General features: G+C 46.5%; 1 protein-coding gene across 5 annotated transcripts in view; it reads left to right on the forward strand.

The window, feature by feature from the left end:
- CP (ceruloplasmin) overlaps positions 1-18,155 on the forward strand; it is a 569,984-nt gene that overhangs the window by 15,281 nt on the left and 536,548 nt on the right. For all 5 annotated transcript variants that reach the window (XM_077929887.1, XM_028731262.2, XM_028731261.2 and 2 more), the window contains exons 7-17: positions 512-651; positions 2,326-2,466; positions 2,602-2,813; positions 4,151-4,301; positions 6,405-6,617; positions 7,916-8,123; positions 10,135-10,274; positions 10,730-10,858; positions 11,933-12,039; positions 14,832-15,051; positions 16,197-16,336. In XM_077929887.1, the coding sequence (XP_077786013.1) occupies positions 512-651; positions 2,326-2,466; positions 2,602-2,813; positions 4,151-4,301; positions 6,405-6,617; positions 7,916-8,123; positions 10,135-10,274; positions 10,730-10,858; positions 11,933-12,039; positions 14,832-15,051; positions 16,197-16,336 (1,801 nt within the window). The remainder of the gene's footprint in view (positions 1-511; positions 652-2,325; positions 2,467-2,601; positions 2,814-4,150; positions 4,302-6,404; positions 6,618-7,915; positions 8,124-10,134; positions 10,275-10,729; positions 10,859-11,932; positions 12,040-14,831; positions 15,052-16,196; positions 16,337-18,155) is intronic.

The following is an 18,155-nucleotide window of genomic DNA, read 5'->3' on the forward strand; positions in this document are numbered from 1 at the left end:
AGAGGAAGGTTAATGGGATAGAATTGATTCCTAGAGAGGAGAGACAGGGAAGGGAATGTCACCAGCAATCTAGGAAACAGAGCAATTGATACAGGTCATGACTCGCTGGAACAGCAGCACAAGAGGACATCTACACCTGGGGAAATTGTGCAGCTATTCCATTGATTTTTTTAAAAAAAGTTGTTCAGAATGTCGTGTAAAGAGTCAGTGAATGGAAGTGTGGCTAGTCCATAGCAAATTCCCAGTGTGGAAGCAAATGTTGTTACCTTTTGCTCCTTTAAAATCCCTTCATTGTAGTTCTTCCATGCTGCCAGTAAGACTGACCATTTGGGCCTCCAGGTGGAGTCCTACCATCCAAATCACTTTGATTCCAAGTTACTCCACTCAAAGCCAAACAACAGAAGAAATTAGAATGAGATGAGGACTGAACAACTTTAGTATGATGCAGAATGTCTTTCTCTTTGCCGTTAACTGAATGCAGCTCTTGAAAATAATTTGTGTTGCTGCACAGGGAGTCCAAGACATTTTTTGAAAAAAGCGAACAAAGGATTGGTGGATCTTACAAAAAAGCTCTTTTCGTTGAGTATACCAGCAGTGAATTTTCACAGCGCCGGAAGAGGCTCCCTAGTGAAGAACATCTTGGGCTTTTAGGTAAGGCTGTTTTTAGCCTCTGGCAATCAAAAGCAGAGGAGATTTTCAGTTTCCTAGGCTGAGGCTTTCAAGGCTGAAGACAATACACCTTTTGAGAGGTAAAGGCAGTGGTGTCACTAATTTGGTGTCTGATTACAGCAAAGGGGTCTGGCAATGTGGTTTTACCCAAAGTGACTGTGGATGGGAGCCTGAGACTTGACACTAAAGAAACCCAAACAGTCCTTTAATGCAGGAGTGGGGAACATCATGCCCAGAGTCAAACTGCCACTGTCGTGGCCCCCACTCGCAGACCCTGTGCTCGGGCTCTTGAGTCAGTTGTTAGCATTAAAAGTTTTATTGCTAAATTCTCTACAGCACCCAAATGTAAGTAGGGTTACTGGTTACTGTTAGTTTCTGTTTCTCACTGAGCAGCTGCGTGGAGTCACAGGACTCTGTTTACATTCCAGAGACCTTGCAGTCTCATGGGAAAGGGAGACGGGATGTGACGTTAGTGGTTTCCTGTTTCCTTTGTTCCTTTGTTTCAGTTGCTCTCTGCTTTCATAGAGAGAGGATGTCTCTTCTGTTCTGCGTAGTTTAGAAATAAAACTCTTTACAATGTAGCCAAACCTCTCGTCTCTTCCCTGTGCTGGGAACCCTGCTGGATAGAATGTGCTTGAGGCCTCATCAAAAGCTCAGGTCATTAAACACGTCAGAGGCGATTTCAAAGGCTCAGTTCGGAGGAAGAGGAGGCCTTATCGGCTTGGCTGAGCGGAGTTCCGACAGTTACAAAGTCAGGAAGCATGGGAGATAGGCAGAAAAAAGACAGTGACACAACATTTGACACACTCTCTGAGCATTCCCTTCGAAGAGCAGGGTTGGCACCTTCATTCATGTGGTTGAGGTATGAAGACTCAAAACTGGGGACTCAGCTACATTAGTAAAGAAATAACGAATTGAATGTAGTTTAAACATGTAACACCAGATGGTGCCAGAGAGCAGGAATCGTTTAAAACGACATTTCCCACAGGATTTCCCCCCCCCCCTTTTAAAAATACGATCTAAGTTCTGACTTATCTATAGTGTTTTTCCACTCTGGGAAAGCAAGTAGGCTGGGTATGATGAGTCACACCAGTGCAGTCACTTCTGCATTTTTGGTGATGGAGGTAGAGACGATAGGGCTGACTCACGGTCAGGTTTATCCCTCTGCGCCTCCCCTGAGGATAGTAGATCTATGTTGCCAGAGGGCGCTGCCAGGGGCAGCACATTGACTGGCTGGGATACCCCATCCAATAACATTGAGGCAGGCCATTTTCCTGACAACCCATTTGGCCCTTCTCCCGGGTCTAGGTCACCACCTCCCTATCTGCTGGACCTCTCCCTGGGGCCAAAGTCCTCCACCAGGTCCTGTTGATCACCTCCCCCTCCATTGGGCTCCTCCCATGGGTCAGATTCCTGCAGTTCCTTGACCTCTTCCTTCCCACCTGACCACTCCCACCAAGATGTTTCCATGGGGGGTCATGAGAGCAGCTTGCCAGCTGACGCTTGGGACCCTTCCTAAGCCACATCTCCATCCAAACTTTGTACCACACCTTATTCAAGTGCTTTTGCTGAGAGGCAAGTGTGTTTGAGCTGCAACCGTGATTCAGATATAATAGTTTTAATTTGTGTTGTTGGGTTTATGTGATTTTTAACTAGGACCTGTCATGAGGGCAGAAGTTGGTGAGACCATCCAGGTGACCTTTCTAAACAGGGCAACACACCCTTTCAGCATTCAGCCACATGGGCTGAGCTACAACAAAGACAATGAGGGTGCCTTCTACAACACCATCTCTGGAGGTGAGTATTTATGTTAAGGGAATGATGTAAATCTTGCGTTGCATCCATTGGTGGAGGTAAACCAAGTTTCTTAACATGCTTCCCGCGATACAACTACTTAGGGGCATTTCTTTCTTGATGATGAACTTAATGTAGGATCTGCAAGCCCATCCTCGCATGTGAATCCTGGAGAGAAATTCACTTATGAGTGGGAGGTTCCTGAAACTGTGGGTCCTACTCCGGACGATCCAGATTGCCTTACTTGGATTTATTATTCAGCATCGGATTCAATCAAGGACACCAGCTCTGGCCTAGTGGGCCCATTCTTGGTGTGCAGGAAAGGATCACTGCTTCCTTCAGGGAAACAGGTAATGCAGGAAGAATTGAAATCCTCCTCTTTGCATCACTGAGCTTTTTGATGCCAGCCACACATCAGGGATTTTGAGAAACTCTGGTGAGTGTTGGTCACAAAATGGCTGCTTCAGAGGCCTAGCATAATGGCGGCCACATCTTAAAGACAAAATGGTGTGGGCGTACCTCTCCCCACCCCAACGGCACCTACATCAGCCACCACCATCCACCCTCACAGATAGAAGTGCTTCTGTTCTGAACAGAGGAGCAGAAGAGAGGATAGGTGTCAAATTCTGGCATCGAATGAGGTGTGGTCATTTTTAAGGGGATGCATTCAATGTAGTAGAGACTGAGTCACTGAAAAAAGGAGGTGAGCAGGGATTTATTGATTTTTGAGAAGATACTTACTGAGATTTTTCTTGGCTGCCATACTGGGGGCGCATTGGTGTCTGTGGGCACCACATTGACTCATTGCCTTTGCCATAGCTGTCAACTTTTCCCTTTTCTTGCGAGGAATCCTATTTGGAATAAGGGAATTTCCCTTTAAACAAGGCAAACGTTGACAGCTATGGCCTTTGCCCCACTGCTATCCTCCAGAAAACCTTTTTTTTTTTTTTTAGTGCTAAGTTGGAGCAAACATCAGGGATGCCAACTTAGATAAAATATTGGGGGCTCCCAGATAAGCCCCCTCCCCAATAGATCACAAGATGTGACACACGCACACCATTTGAATGACAATGCTCATCAACTTAGGGGGGTCTGCCTCCTCAAATATTTTATTGGGGGGGGGGGCAAAGAGACCTCAGCCCCTAGGAGTTGTCTCCTTTACATAGAAGACTCAGTTGATGTTTGCTCCAGTTCAGCGGTAAACAGTGAGTTTTCCTGAGGGAAGGTGGCAAGAAGTGTGGGCGAGCCCTGACTTTCTAATCTCCAGCAGCATAGGAAGTCATTTGCTGGGTGATTTGGAAAAGAGCACCCCAGAACCTGAAAGCGTTTGTAAGGATGTTTCATTAGTTGGATAAGGAGTTGCACGTAGTTTTACAGATACAGTGGTACCTCGGGTTACAGACGCTTCAGGTTACAGACTCCACTAACCCAGAAATAGTACCTTGGGTTAAGAACTTTGCTTCAGGATGAGAACAGAAATCGTGCTCCGGCGGCATGGCAGCAGCAGGAGGCCTCATTAGCTAAAGTGGTGCTTCAGGTTAAGAACAGTTTCAGGTTAAAGAACGGACCTCTGGAACGAATTAAGTTCTTAACCCGAGGTACCACTGTAGCTAGCCCCAGCCAGTTTAATAGCGTTTTCCCACATGTGTCCCCACCCCCACACTTTTACACTTGCTCTTTTCCACAGAAAAATGTAGACAAGGAGTTTTTCCTCCTCGCCACAGTATTCGATGAGAATCTGAGCTGGTATCTGGATGACAATATTGCGCTATCTGGAGGAAATCCTACGCAGATTAATAAGGAGGATGAAGATTTCCAGGAATCCAACAAGATGCATTGTAAGTTTACCGTTTTGTTTTGTTTCTTTAAATGATGAAGGCAAAATCTTTACCCCACCCAATCATCTCCCCAAATAAACACTTATTCAGAGAAGGTCTCTGAGGAAGGTCTCTCACCCTGGCTCAGATGGGCAAGGGCGGCCTGTCCCATTTTGCCGCCTGAGGCAAAATGGTAAAGTGCCGTCTTCCCCAGCTGCTGCCACTGCCCACCTCACTAACTGGGGTTGTACAGTTTCCAGGTTCTGGCAGTGCCCCCTTCCCCCCATCAGATGTGGCGATGGGTTCCAGGTTCTGGCAAGATCCCACCAGTACCCAGAAGCCAATGCTGCAGCCCCTTCTCCTTGCTTCTCCAGCAGTGGTGGCTGGGGCTGTTCCCCACTGAGGTTCTGCCACCCAAGGCAGCTGCGGCCCAGCCCTGCATCTGGGGATCAGCCCATGGAACGTAAGCCATTGGAACTTACATAGGTGCAAGTCCCCAAAACAGGCATTCTGGGAGCATGGCAGAAGTGGAACAAGGAGAGACTTATTCCAAACTTCCTTGTCCTCAGTCACATGATACAGCCACCAGGGACTTAACCAGCAAAAAGTGTGGGGTCAAGTTCCTCCTGAAAGGAGTTTAGTTAGAATTCCTATAGTTAGAATTGCTCTGTGTTTCTCAGCGAGTAACGGGGAATGAGATTGCGGTCTATCATTCTCTCGTTCCTTGGGCAATAGGAGAAACAGTTTTGGAGACTTGGGTGCTTTCAATCAAGAAGCCACTGTTCCATGAAATGAATACTAGTTGCTTTTGCTCCAGAGAAGCGGACACGGAGCAATGGATCCAAACTACAAGAAAGAAGATTCCACCTAAACATTAGGAAGAACTTCCTGACAGTAAGAGCTGTTCGACAGTGGAATTTGCTGCCAAGGAGTGTGGTGGAGTCTCCTTCTTTGGAGGTCTTTAAGCAGAGGCTTGACACCCATATGTCAGGAGTGCTCTGATGGTGTTTTCTGCTTGGCAGGGGGTTGGACTCGATGGCCCTTGTGGTCTATTCCAACTCTATGATTCTATGAAATAATTATTCATGCAGCACATAAACTATGGCACACACTCCCACAGGAAGCAGCGATGGTCACCAACTTGGATGGCTTTAACAGAGGATTAGGCAAATTCACAGAGCAGAGAGCTTTCAGTGAATATTAGCAATGGTGGCTGCAGTCAGAGGAAGCGACACTTCTGAATACTAGTTGCTGGAAACCCCAGGAAGGAAGAATGCTATTGTGGTCAGATCCTGCTTATGGGTTTCCTGTGGCCACTGTGGAACATGATGCTGGACCAGATGGGCAATTGACCTGATTCAACTGGCTTTCCTTACGTTGTTAGATTCATTAATTCCAGTGAGTCTGAGTAGGACTTAGCTGAATCCAACCCTAAGATTCTATTATTCACTCCTGTGTGACTTGGAGCAGAATCCAGATAAGACAGCAAATATGTGTATAGATGCATGTTTAATTAGATGTAAGCCCTATTAAAGGTAAAGGTAAAGGTACCCCTGCCCGTACGGGCCAGTCTTGCCAGACTCTAGGGTTGTGCGCTCATCTCACTCTATAGGCCGGGAGCCAGTGCTGTCCGCAGACACTTCCGGGTCACGTGGCCAGCGTGACAAGCTGCATCTGGCGAGCCAGCGCAGCACACGGAAACACCGTTTACCTTCCCGCCACAGCGGTCCCTATTTATCTACTTGCACCTGGGGGTGCTTTCGAACTGCAAGGATGGCAGGCGCTGGGACCGAACGACGGGAGCGCACCCCGCCGCGGGGATTCGAACCGCCGACCTTTCGATCGGCAAGCCCTAGGCGCTGAGGCTTTAACCCACAGCGCCACCCGCGTCCCGTAAGCCCTATTAGCAGAGTGCAATTTATGTCCTATGTAAAGATACATAGGATTGGACTGCATGTGTTATTAAATATTTCAAATAGATGAAAGATGATGGCTTCTTTAATTTGCAAAAACTGTAAGCACATAATATGCATCTTTCCTTTTTGCTATTGAACTATATTATGTTAGTTGTGGGATTTTGAACCTGAATGTGTTTAAGCATCAATTTGCACCTTTCTTTTGCAGCCTTAAATGGATACATGTATGGAAGCCAGGAAGGCCTTGAGATGTGTAGTGGAGACACCGTTTCGTGGCATTTGATTGGCTTGGGTTCAGAGGTTGACATTCATGGAATACATTTTTCAGGAAATACCTTTTTGACTAAAGGAGGAAGAAAGGGTACAGCTAATCTCTTTCCACATAGCTCTCTCACAGCTCTTATGAAGCTTGACTCAGAAGGTGAATAACAACAATTGTACTTACTAATTTTAAACCATACATTTGGTTATATGAACTTCTCAGTTTACAGTCTCTGGACCAGCAAATTATTTCTAAAAGGGGGAAACCGAGTCGCCATCTCTCCTTAGTCCTTTATTTAGTTTGAAGAAAACTTAATTATGGAACTCTCACCCCAATGAAATTTCTGTGGCAGAGTTGAGCAATTTCCAAAGCGAGGTTAGATATCAATGGAAAATTATACCAGTAACTGCTAGCTGATTATGCAAAACTCTGCCTCCATCCGACACTGTTTTGTAGTTGGCTCTACCCCTGCACCACCATTTTGTGACTGGCGGGCCTTGGTAATTTTCAGCCTTCTCAAGTTGGCCATATGTGTAAAAAGCTTAGAAAACCCCTGCTCTAGCTCAAGTCTAGGAGGTGGTCTAGTGTGCACTCCTGTTGGAAATGCTAAGAATTAGTGGAGCATGTTTGGAGTTGGTTTTTCTCTCTTGTATCCTTCTCTTGAGAACCTTCAATTGCGTAATGAGTAAATAGTATTCTCGTCCTTCTCTTTTCTGCTGAGTGTGACCCATGGGTAGGCAAACTAAGGCCCGGGGGCCGGATCCATCCCAATCACCTTCTAAATCCGGCCCGCAAACAGTCCTGGAATCAGCGTGTTTTTACATGATTGGAATGTGTCCTTTTATTTAAAATGCATCTCTGGGTTATTTGTGGGGCATAGGAATTCGTTCATCCCCCCCCCCTTCAAAATATAGTCTGGTCCCCCACAAGGTCTGAGGGACAGTGGACCGGCCCCCTGCTGAAAAAGTTTGCTGTCCCCTGCCCTTTGCTTGGGACAAAAAGATGGCTGGTTTATTTATTTATTTTTTAAAAAAGTATACTTGTCTCTGAATCCTCAGTGTATTACATTGAAAAATATTCCACTTGACCTGGTTCTTCATTTTGACCAATTTATATATTACACAACTCTGCAGCTCGGGATAACACTTCATTCATTTGAAGAAGTGAGCTGACACCCACTTCTGGAAAGCTGATACCATAATAAGAGTTTTAGTCTTTAAGACTCCACAATACACTTTGTTGTTTTTGCTGCAAGAGACTATAGTTTGCTAAGGGTGTTAGGGACTGTAGCTCTGAAGGGTTTCCAGGATCCTTTGCTTTTTCAAATGCTTGATGTGTACATAGCCTAACGAGGCTCCTCCATTACATTAATTCTTGTAACGCAGGCCAGTCCATCATATTTCCTAGGTGTGCTTGGTTTGGATTCATTTGTTTGCTTCCTCTCTTTGTTTCCCCAGGGGTATTTGAAGTGGCCTGCATGACTACGGATCATTTCACAGGGGGTATGAGACAAAACTATGAAGTGAGGAAGTGTGCTTCATCACCAGAGGATAATGAGGTATATACCCATGAAAAGACCTATTACATTGCAGCAGTAGAAATAGAATGGGACTATTCCCCCAGCAGGACCTGGGAGCAGGAGAGGCATCACTTCCATGATGAAAGGTAAGGCCAGAGCAAACAATAAATTCCTAGAAAAGCATATCTGAGGTTGCTCACTTTTCCTTTCCATCCTTTTGTAGCAGGCATGGATACATGGATCCCAAGTGGTTGGACTAGGCCTGGTGAGACCCGAGTCAAAATCCTCACCAGCCTAGTCACCAGCTATTAGCCTAACCTACCTCACAAATTTGTTGTGAGAATTAAATGTGCAAGGATGGGGCAGGGGACCACATAGCTATCCTTAAGCTCTTTGGAGGAATGGTGGGAAAAATAAAACAATGCTTCTCTCCCATATTTAAATGTAAAATGTAATGAATGTATGGCAAACAATAATTAGGTGGTGTCTAATATCACTAGTGGTGATACTAGAGCGCAAGGAAATGCTGTTTACCTTCCCACCGCAGTGGTACCTATTTATCTACTTGTGTTGCTGATGCTACTATGAATTATGCATTTCATGCAGCAGATTTCATAGGGAGCATTTTTCCCCTGCTTCCAGCTTCCCTGTGTGCATTATTTTATGAATGCACAAGGGATGAGTTTCTTTTTTATGTAGAGTGCAAAAAATATTTAGGACTGGCACAAATCATTTCCATATCATCTTGGAGGACAGACAAACCCTTTGATTAACACAAAGATTCGCAGAGTGTAGGAATGGTCATTGTTGACTCAAAACCTAGGGTCTTACAATACCAAAGCACTTAAGATGCAACAGGATTTTAAGTTTACCTTTATTCCTCTATTTAAGTTTCCACCCACTGTTTTGCTGATAAGGTCTGCCATTCTGTAAAGCAGCCTTCTCCAACTGGATACAACTCAGATACATGGCCAGTGGTCAGAAATGGTTGGAGTTGTAAGATCTGCTAAACCTCGCAAGGCATGAGATGACTCATGCAACACAACCCTTGCTTTTAAGCACGGGGCTGCAGGCACTTATCTCTACCAGTCTCTGGTTAAACTCTCATCACAGGCAGGTGGATTATTGCTCCAGAATAGTTATGGACTTTTCTGACATGACTTACTGAGATAGTGTGGCTGCAATTTAACAGGTCAGGTAGGCCTGCTGGAGGCCAAGATCGGGACCTCTCAGGTAGACAGGGCCTTTGGAAAGTCAGGCGTGGAGCACCTCTTCCCTGTGTTTGCTCCCTCCTGAGCTTCAGTCTTGTTTGCAGGCATAGTGGAAAGTTGTCCCAGCCCACTTTCCAGCAGTGGATGGGGCCAACCCCCAAAGTAGATGGGGCAAGACACCTCACACACAGTCACACTGTGTGTGACTTTCCTAACCATAACATGGAGATGTCAACCAGCCATAAGCAGAATGGTGTCTCATTAGTTCCTTCCTTTAACTCAAGGGTGGGGAATCTTAGGCCCAGTGACCAAAGGTGCCTTTCGAAGCCTGTCTATCTAGTCCTCAGGAATTTGCACTTTCCTTTAGCGTTTTTGCCTGACTGAAATTTGTCCTTGAACTCTGATAATGCCTTTTGCCTACCTGGTTGGAAGATGGAAGATCTATGTGTTTGTGTAAAACACAATTTCACTTTTGCAGTTACGTAAATGATACCTGGGACGCAGGTGGCGCTGTGGGTTAAAGCCTCAGTGCCTAGGACTTGCTGATCGAAAGGTCGGCGGTTCGAATCCCTGCGGCGGGGTGCGCTCCCGCTGCTCGGTCCCAGCGCCTGCCAACCTAGCAGTTCGAAAGCACCCTCGGGTGCAAGTAGATAAATAGGGACCGCTTACCAGCGGGAAGGTAAACGGCGTTTCCGTGTGCTGCGCTGGCTCGCCAGATGCAGCTTTGTCACGCTGGCCACGTGACCCGGAAGTGTCTGCGGACAGCGCTGGCTCCCGGCCTATAGAGTGAGATGAGCGCACAACGCTAGAGTCTGTCAAGACTGGCCCGTATGGGCAGGGGTACCTTTACCTTTTACCTTAAATGATACCTGGAGTTTTTGACCAGTGCCTCTTAACTTTATTGGTACTTATATTCAAATGTATCCTTCACTTTCCCCCCCTTCAGCCCAGGGAATCCATTCTTAAATAAAAATGATAATTTCATTGGGTCAAAATACAAGAAGGTTGTTTATCGAGAATATACTGACAAATCATTCAGCACCGCCAAAGAAAGGAAGGAAGAAAAAGAGCATCTGGGAATTCTAGGTACTGGCTTTATAAATTGAAAGAACAGCTATTGAACGTTATATTGGCATGAACTGAATTTTGCCGTGTGGGTCTCAAGTAAGGATGAAAGGAGGCAAAAGCTCCTGTATGTCACAATTAGCACTTTGCATCTGCAGGGCCACAGGTTTCTCACCACTGCATTAAACTGTGTGTTAGCATTATGCTTGAACCAGATCAATGACTTGTTGATAAAGTTTAAGACTTAACACTGGATTTAATCCAGAGAAAATTGAACCCGCTTACATATAATTAAAGTCAATTGAATTTAAGTACACTGTTAAGTGCTTAAGAGCCCTAGCAATTTAATTTGAGCCTTAAGCGCCTGTAGGTTTCCTTTGCACTGATCAGTCTTTGCAGTTTTGTTTTCCAAAGCACTTTGGAATTTCCTTTAATGCTGTGTCTTAGAGAACATATTTGTTTTTAATCTCTCCAAGGTCCACTACTCGTTGCAAATGTTGGGGATAAAATCACAATTATTTTTAAAAACATGGCCTCCAGACCTTATTCTATTCATGCACAAGGAGTGAAAACTGACTTTGCGGAAGCAGCTGAAACCAGTTCAGGTAATAGTCTCATTCGTTATTTCTCTCACTTTTTAAAATCTTGTTTTCCTTGCCTCAAGGTCTGTAGAATGGGGATAATAATAACAAAAGGACAAAAGAAGCAGAGAATGTGGAGCTGGTGAAAACTCACAAGGACTTAATTCCTCCTGTTCAGTTTTTTGCAAAAATGTTTGGAAGATGATACGATTTACTGTTGGTGAATCTGAAGGGGAAGGGCGTGCAACCACCAAGAATGCCTATCTGGGGTCTCTTATCATAGGACACAATCCTAGGCCACCAGTGGCAGGGATTGACCTTTACCCTAAGCCACCAGTGCAGGCAGTTCTGCCTCCACAGCCCAACTGTTCACACCAGCCAGGGCAGAAGGTGGAGAGCAGAAAAAATATCCCTGTGCTACACCAGTTTTCAGGCTACTGCATTACATAGGCCTAGAGGAGGCGCATTCTTGTCACATGGTGGGAACAGAGTCAGCACAGGATCCAGTCCTGCCCATGAAATGCTGCTTTTCAGGGCTTTCTGCCTGTCACCTGCCAGTGGGGATGCCATCAGTGGTAGCTTCCACCCATTTGGATGGGTGCATTGGGGTGCTCCTTGCTGTCAGGGCTTCCCTGCCAATGTGGGCAGAGGGGCAGCTTCATTGGATGCCCATGAGTTTTAGTGCTATGAGAGAGTGAGAAAAAAGTTTCCTCTATTCCCCTTTCTCCACCCCCATCGTTCTGCCCGGACACTGAGGTCCAGCGCCGAGGGCCTTCTGGCGGTTCCCTGACTGCGAGAAGCCAAGTTACAGGGAATCAGGCAGAGGGCCTTCTCGGTAGTGGCACCAGCCTTGTGGAACGCCCTCTCACCTGATGTCAAAGAGAAGAACAACTACTAGAATTTTAGAAGACATCTGAAGGCAGCCCTGTTTAGGGAAGCTTTTAATGTTTAACAGTCTATTGTATTTAATATTTTGTTGGAAGCCGCCCAGAGTGGCTGGGGAAACCCAGCCAGATGGGCGGGGTATAAATAATAAATTATTATTATTACTCCATGCTATGCATGATTTTATCAATTTTAAATATATGTTTCATGCAGGTGCAGTCAGAGAGTATGTCTGGAAAATACCAAAGAGATCTGGTCCTGCTGAAGGGGATTCCGACTGCATCCCTTGGGCATATTACTCAGCTGTGGATAAAGTTAAGGTGTGTTTTCAATGGCTTTTACCAAATCCGTTCCCTTACCTGGGCACAGAACAGTTCTTCACTTCTTAGGGACGCGGGTGGTGCTGTGGGCAAAACCTCAGTGCCTAGGACTTGCTGATCATAAGGTTGGCGGTTCGAATCCCCGTGGCGGGGTGAGCTCCCGTCGTTCGGTCCCAGCTCCTGCCCACCTAGCAGTTCGAAAGCACCCCTAAGTGCAAGTAGATAAATAGGGACCGCTTTATAGCGGGAAGGTAAACGGCGTTTCCGTGTGCTGTGCTGGTGCTGGCTCGCCAGAGCAGCTTCGTCACGCTGGCCACGTGACCCAGAAGTGTCTTCGGACAGCGCTGGCTCCTGGCCTCTTAAGCGAGATGAGCACGCAACCCCAGAGTCGGTCATGACTGGCCCGTACGGGCAGGGGTACCTTTACCTTTACCTTTACCAAATCCATTCCCTTACCTGGGCACAGAACACTTCTTCACCAGTCCCCCTACATTGGCTTCATTCCTTACTAAACGACGAGTCATCTGACTTTGTTGAAATCTTGATGGAGACAATGGGATTGGCCTCATGTAATCTGGGTGTAGTGGTTAAGAGCGATAGACTCATAAACTGGTGAACTGGGTTCGATTCCCCGCTCCTCCACATGCAGCTGCTGGGTGACCTTGGGCTAGTCACACTTCTCTGATGTCTCTCAGCCCCACTCACCTCACAGAGTGTTTGTTGTGGGGGAGGAAGGGAAAGGAGATTGTTAGCCGCTTTGAGACCCCTTCGGGTAGTGATAGAGCAGGATATCAAATCCAAACTCTTCTTCTTCAAACTCTTCTGGAAGCAGAGCTTTTAAGGGTGGTGGGGAGGAAAACGTAGAGGCAGATTCCGTTTTCAAAGTACTTTGGAAGTGGCAAGCCAACTTTCATCTATAATGGATGTGTATAGAAGGGGTTGGATCCAGACTAGGTTAGTTGCACTTAGGTCCCATTTAAATCCATCTGAAAATTTAGTCATGATTTAAATCTCATTGATCTCAATGGGACCTACATGTGACTAACTTAAAACTGGATCTAACCTTTTAAATATATAGCGACATAGGCCAGAAAAATACGGAGTCATGGTGGTGGAGCTACTATTTCTGAAGCCTTGCCAGGCCAGCAACAACCAGGGTTAGAAGGTTGTGGGGCAAATTCCCCCCTCCTTTTATGTACCTGGTTTCCATGATTTTATTTTTCCTGTCATTGGTTTCAGTGGGAGGGGAAATAACTATGGCAGCTCCAGGACTGGCTAGTTGTTGTTTTGTTGTTGTTTAGTCGTTTAGTCGCGTCCTACTCTTCGTGACCCCATGGACCAGAGCACGCCAGGCACTCCTGTCTTCCACTGCCTCCCGCAGTTTGGTCAAACTCATGCTGGTAGCTTCGAGAACACCGTCCAACCATCTCGTCCTCTGTCGTCCCCTTCTCCTTGTGCCCTCCATCTTTCCCAACATCAGGGTCTTTTCTAGGGAGTCTTCTCTTCTCATGAGGTGGCCAAAGTATTGGAGCCTCAGCTTCAGGATCTGTCCTTCCAGTGAGCACTCAGGGCTGATTTCCCTAAGAATGGATAGGTTTGATCTACTTGCAGTCCATGGGACTCTCAAGAGTCTCCTCCAGCACCATAATTCAAAAGCATCAATTCTTCGGTGATCAGCCAGGACTGGCTTATTATTATTTTTTGCCCTTGTCTGGGAAATGGGACAACTTTAGATCCAAGGTCTCCCTCAATCTGTCTCTGCCACACCTGATTTTCCTGTGCCTTACTGCCACTGCAGCACCAATGACTAAGGAGTGTTGGTGAAGCAGGACCACCTGGATGAATTTTACCCTTATCATTTCTATATAATCATCTATTCATATATAACCATATATCTTTATGATGATTTCTATATATTCATGTATACGAAGGGTGTTTGAATCATGAAGGCTTCTGCAGAGCTAAATGCTTAGATTTTAGAAATCCAAAATGACCTCTGCCCCATTTCTCCCCCCTTGTTCTTCAATGGCTCACCAACATAGTAGGAAGCAAGAAATCTGAGGTGCTGGCACTTTCCTCCGTCCAGCCAAGCCCCTCAGCAGCTAAAAACAGGAAAACGCTAACCACAATGTCCCCGTTTATCACAGATGGTGTGTAGGAGGGTTACCAACATTGTAACAGGCAAATAAGTCTCTTTTCTCCTTTCTTACTATAAATCAGGGGAAAGGTCAGGCTGATGTACCATCTGAGGAAAGCAGAAGTTGGGGAGGATTCTTTACATGGTCAGGGGCAAGGTTTATGCATGCGCTCACTGCTTTGATTTTTGCTGCCCTATGCGATTATATACGATTATGTCATGTTTTACGATGTATGTACTCAGGTTTAAAGCCTAAGGGCGCTAGAGCTTCGGCGCCCAGTCTTTGGAAACCATTCCACTGGGTCATTATTGCTCAGCAATAAAATACCACTTTCTCTTTCTCTATTGCTGCGTCTGTCAATTCTTGGACACAATTTGAGTGGGCCGCAGGTACTTTAAAAATCCTTGCAACAGTGGCAGCAGAGCTTTCCATTGCTGCAAGTAGGAGGCCTCTAGAAGGAGACTTCCAGGGGTCTCCATCTGTGAAGGGCATCTGCAGGATCCAGCAGCCCCTTGGCCAGCCTTTCAGAAGCTTAGACTTCATCCCAAGCACTCGATATGGGCCAATATTTCGTCAGATGCCATTTCCCCATCCCCATTATTTTAGTAATGGCGATAGGTAATTATATCCTTTTTTTTTTTTTTTTGCTTTCAGGACCTCTACAGTGGATTAATCGGGACACTGCTAGTCTGTCGCAGGGAGCATGTGCCCTTACTTTCCACATCTGCACAGCCGATACAATTTAATGTTCTTTTTTTGGTGTTTGACGAAAACCTGTCTTGGTACCTGGATGAAAATATCAACACTTATGCTGTCAACCCAGAAGGCGTGAACAAAGAAGACGAGGAGTTTATCGAAAGCAATAAGATGCACGGTACGTTTCTATGGCGATGGGGTATTTCCAACACCCACAATTGCCAGTCATTAATCAGACATTCTGTGATCATTACATTTGCCACATACATGCCAAACTGTATGGCTTGGGTCCTTTTCTCTTTTGGAAGGTGGGCTCCAAACATCCTGCTCGCTTGGTTTCCTTCACAGTTGGTCTCCTGTAATTCAGTAGGCAGAGCGTATTTGAGGACCGACCCTACCATTGGCTTCATTGTATTGAAAGTCACATGTTCCATCAAAGAGTTTTTGCCTTCATGATAAACTTCTCTTTCCTTAGCCTGTGTCCAGGGCAGCTGTTTATCAGCTCCATCTGGTACGCAGGCTGAGACCCTACCTGCCCGCGGACTGTCTCGCCAGAGTGGTACATGCTCTGGTTATCTCTCGCTTGGACCACTGCAATGTGGGGCTACCTTTGAAGGTGACCTGGAAACTACAACTAATCCAGAATGTGGCAGCTAGACTGGTGACTGGGAGCGGCCGCTGAGACCATATAACACCGGTCTTGAAAGACCTATACTGGCTCCCAGTACGTTTCTGAGCACAATGCAAAGTGTTGGTGCCGACCTTTAAAGCCCTAAACGGCCTCGGTCCAGTATACCTGAAGGAGCGTCTCCACCTCCATTGTTCTGCCCGGACAATGAGGTCCAGCGCTGCGGGCCTTCTAGCGGTTCCCTCACTGCAAGAAGCCAAGTTACAGGGAACAAGGCAGAGGGCCTTCTCGGTAGTGGCGCCCACCCTGAGGAACGCCCTCCCACCAGATGTCAAAGAGAAAAATAATTACCAAACTTTTAGAAGACATCTAAAGGCAGCCCTGTTTAGGGAAGCTTTTAATGTTTAATGGGTTATTGTATTTTAGTGTTTTCATCATCATCATCATCAACCTTTTATTCGAACGTCAGTCAGAAAAAAGTACATTTGTCAATACACAGTTAAAACATCCAGGAAGATTTTAGAACTTAGCCAACACTAAAATGGGCTAAACAGATAGCCCCATAGTATTTTAGTGTTTTGTTGGAAGCTGCCCAGAGTGGCTGGGGAAACCCAGCCAGATGGGTGGGGTATAAATAATAAATTAATTATTATTATTATTATTATTATTATTATTATTATTATTATTATTATTAGCCATTAACGGAAAGGTGTTTGGAAACTTGCATGGCCTTACAATGCACGTTGGAGACAAAGTCAGCTGGTACTTAATGGGGATGGGGAACGAAGTGGATATGCACACAGCACATTTCCACGGCCACAGCTTCGACTATAAGGTAAGATGATTGGTTCCTGCCTTTAATTTTAAACTTAATGTTGGAGGAATGATAATGCGTTTTTTGGAGAATGCTCTTAGTCAACTGAATATACAAACCTGCTTTATGCTCAACTGTCCCAGTGTTTTCTATTCTGACCGGCACAGCTTTCAGCTGACAATACTGCCTCCCATCTTCTACCTGATGTAATGTTATCGGTGGCAAACAAGAAGGGCGCATTGGTGGTTTGTTTGGGGATAGGGTCAAAGTGGGTTTGGGCAGATCCACAGCAGGCGTTTAAAGGACATGACTTCCCCCAAAGAATTCTGGAAACTGTAGTTCATTAAGAACGCTTGAAACTGAAACTCTGCGAGGGGAAAACTATAGTTTTCAGGATTTTTTTGCAGGGGAAGTTTTAAATGTGCACTTTGTGATTACAGTAAGTTACTTTAACATCCCATCTGTCTCCAAGCTGGCAGGTCTGGAAAGAATTACAGACCAGCAATTTCTATCCTAATTCAATGGAAAGGCAACTTTTAAAGAAAGCAACGATAGGAAAAGGGCTACAGTCCCCAACTCCACTGCCCAGTGTCCTAACAGCTACCCCATTGCCACAACCCACACAGTTTTTTCAGATTTTGGTTTTAACTGGTGGTAGTAGCAGGACCGGATTGGGCAAAGTTGCTACCGTATTTTTCGCTCTATTGGACGCACCGGACCACAGGACGCACCTAGTTTTTAGAGGGGGAAATCAAGGGAAAAAATATTATTCCCCCCCCAGCCCCAAAGAGCAACGGACAGGCTGCACGCAGCCTGTCCACTTCTCCCAGACCTTCTCGGGGCTGCGGGGGAAGCCCGGGTTCCCCCCCCCCAGCCCCAAAGAGCAAAGAAGCCAAGACAGCGCACGGGGTCCATAGCCGCACAACCTCTCCAGCCAGGAGCTAAACCTCTCCAGTGCAGCTAAAGAAGAAGACAAGGCAGCAAGCGTGATCCATCCCGCTCGCTGCCTTGGCTTCTTCTTTAGCCTTGCGCAGCATCTTTAGTCTTGTGCAACGGGATGGATTGCGCATGCTGTCCACCGGGGCTGGACTAGATGACTCCTGGGGTTCCCTTCCAACCCTGCAATTCTATGACCTCGGAAGGTGTTTGGGGTCTCCACCACTGGAGGCTTTTAAGCAGCGGTTGGGGGACCATCTGCCTGGCGTTCTTTAGCTGTGATTCCTACATTGTGAGGGGGCTGGGCTAGATGACCCTCGGGTGGCCCTTCCAACTCTATACAGTCCTACAGTTCTGCGGCAGGAGATCCACAGCCACTTCACACAATGCCCACTCCCAATTTTCATTGGAGAGACATGTGGCTTCACTGTCTAGGAAGGTACCCCCCTACCTGCCACACTTCCCCCACCCCACTTAAGCTGGGGGGGGGGGAATCTGCTGAAGCCTCCAGCAGCGGAGGATCCATGGTCCTCTTCCTTCCCTCCTCCGTAGTTGCTTTGAAGGAGGAAAGTGGGAGAGGAGCTGCTTACACGAGTGTAAGCTGCCCCCCTCCCACTTTCCTGCTTCAAAGCAATCACGGAGGGGGGAATCTGCTGAAGCCTCCAGCAGGAGGATCCATGGTCCTCTTCCTTCCCTCCTCCTTAGTTGCTTTGAAGGAGGAAAGTGGGAGAGGAGCTGCTTACACGAGTGTAAGCTGCTCCCCTCCCACATTGCCGCCTCAAAGGGAACCCGGGAGGAGGGAATCTGCTGCAGCTTCCCCCACCTCCCGCAGAAGCCAGAAGCTCTTTAAAGGGGCGGTGCGGCTTCTCCTGGGTTTTCTGGGAGGTGGGCGGATTCCCCCACC

The sequence above is a fragment of the Podarcis muralis genome, chromosome 6 (genome assembly GCF_964188315.1).
Source record: "Podarcis muralis chromosome 6, rPodMur119.hap1.1, whole genome shotgun sequence".
NCBI lineage: Eukaryota > Metazoa > Chordata > Lepidosauria > Squamata > Lacertidae > Podarcis > Podarcis muralis.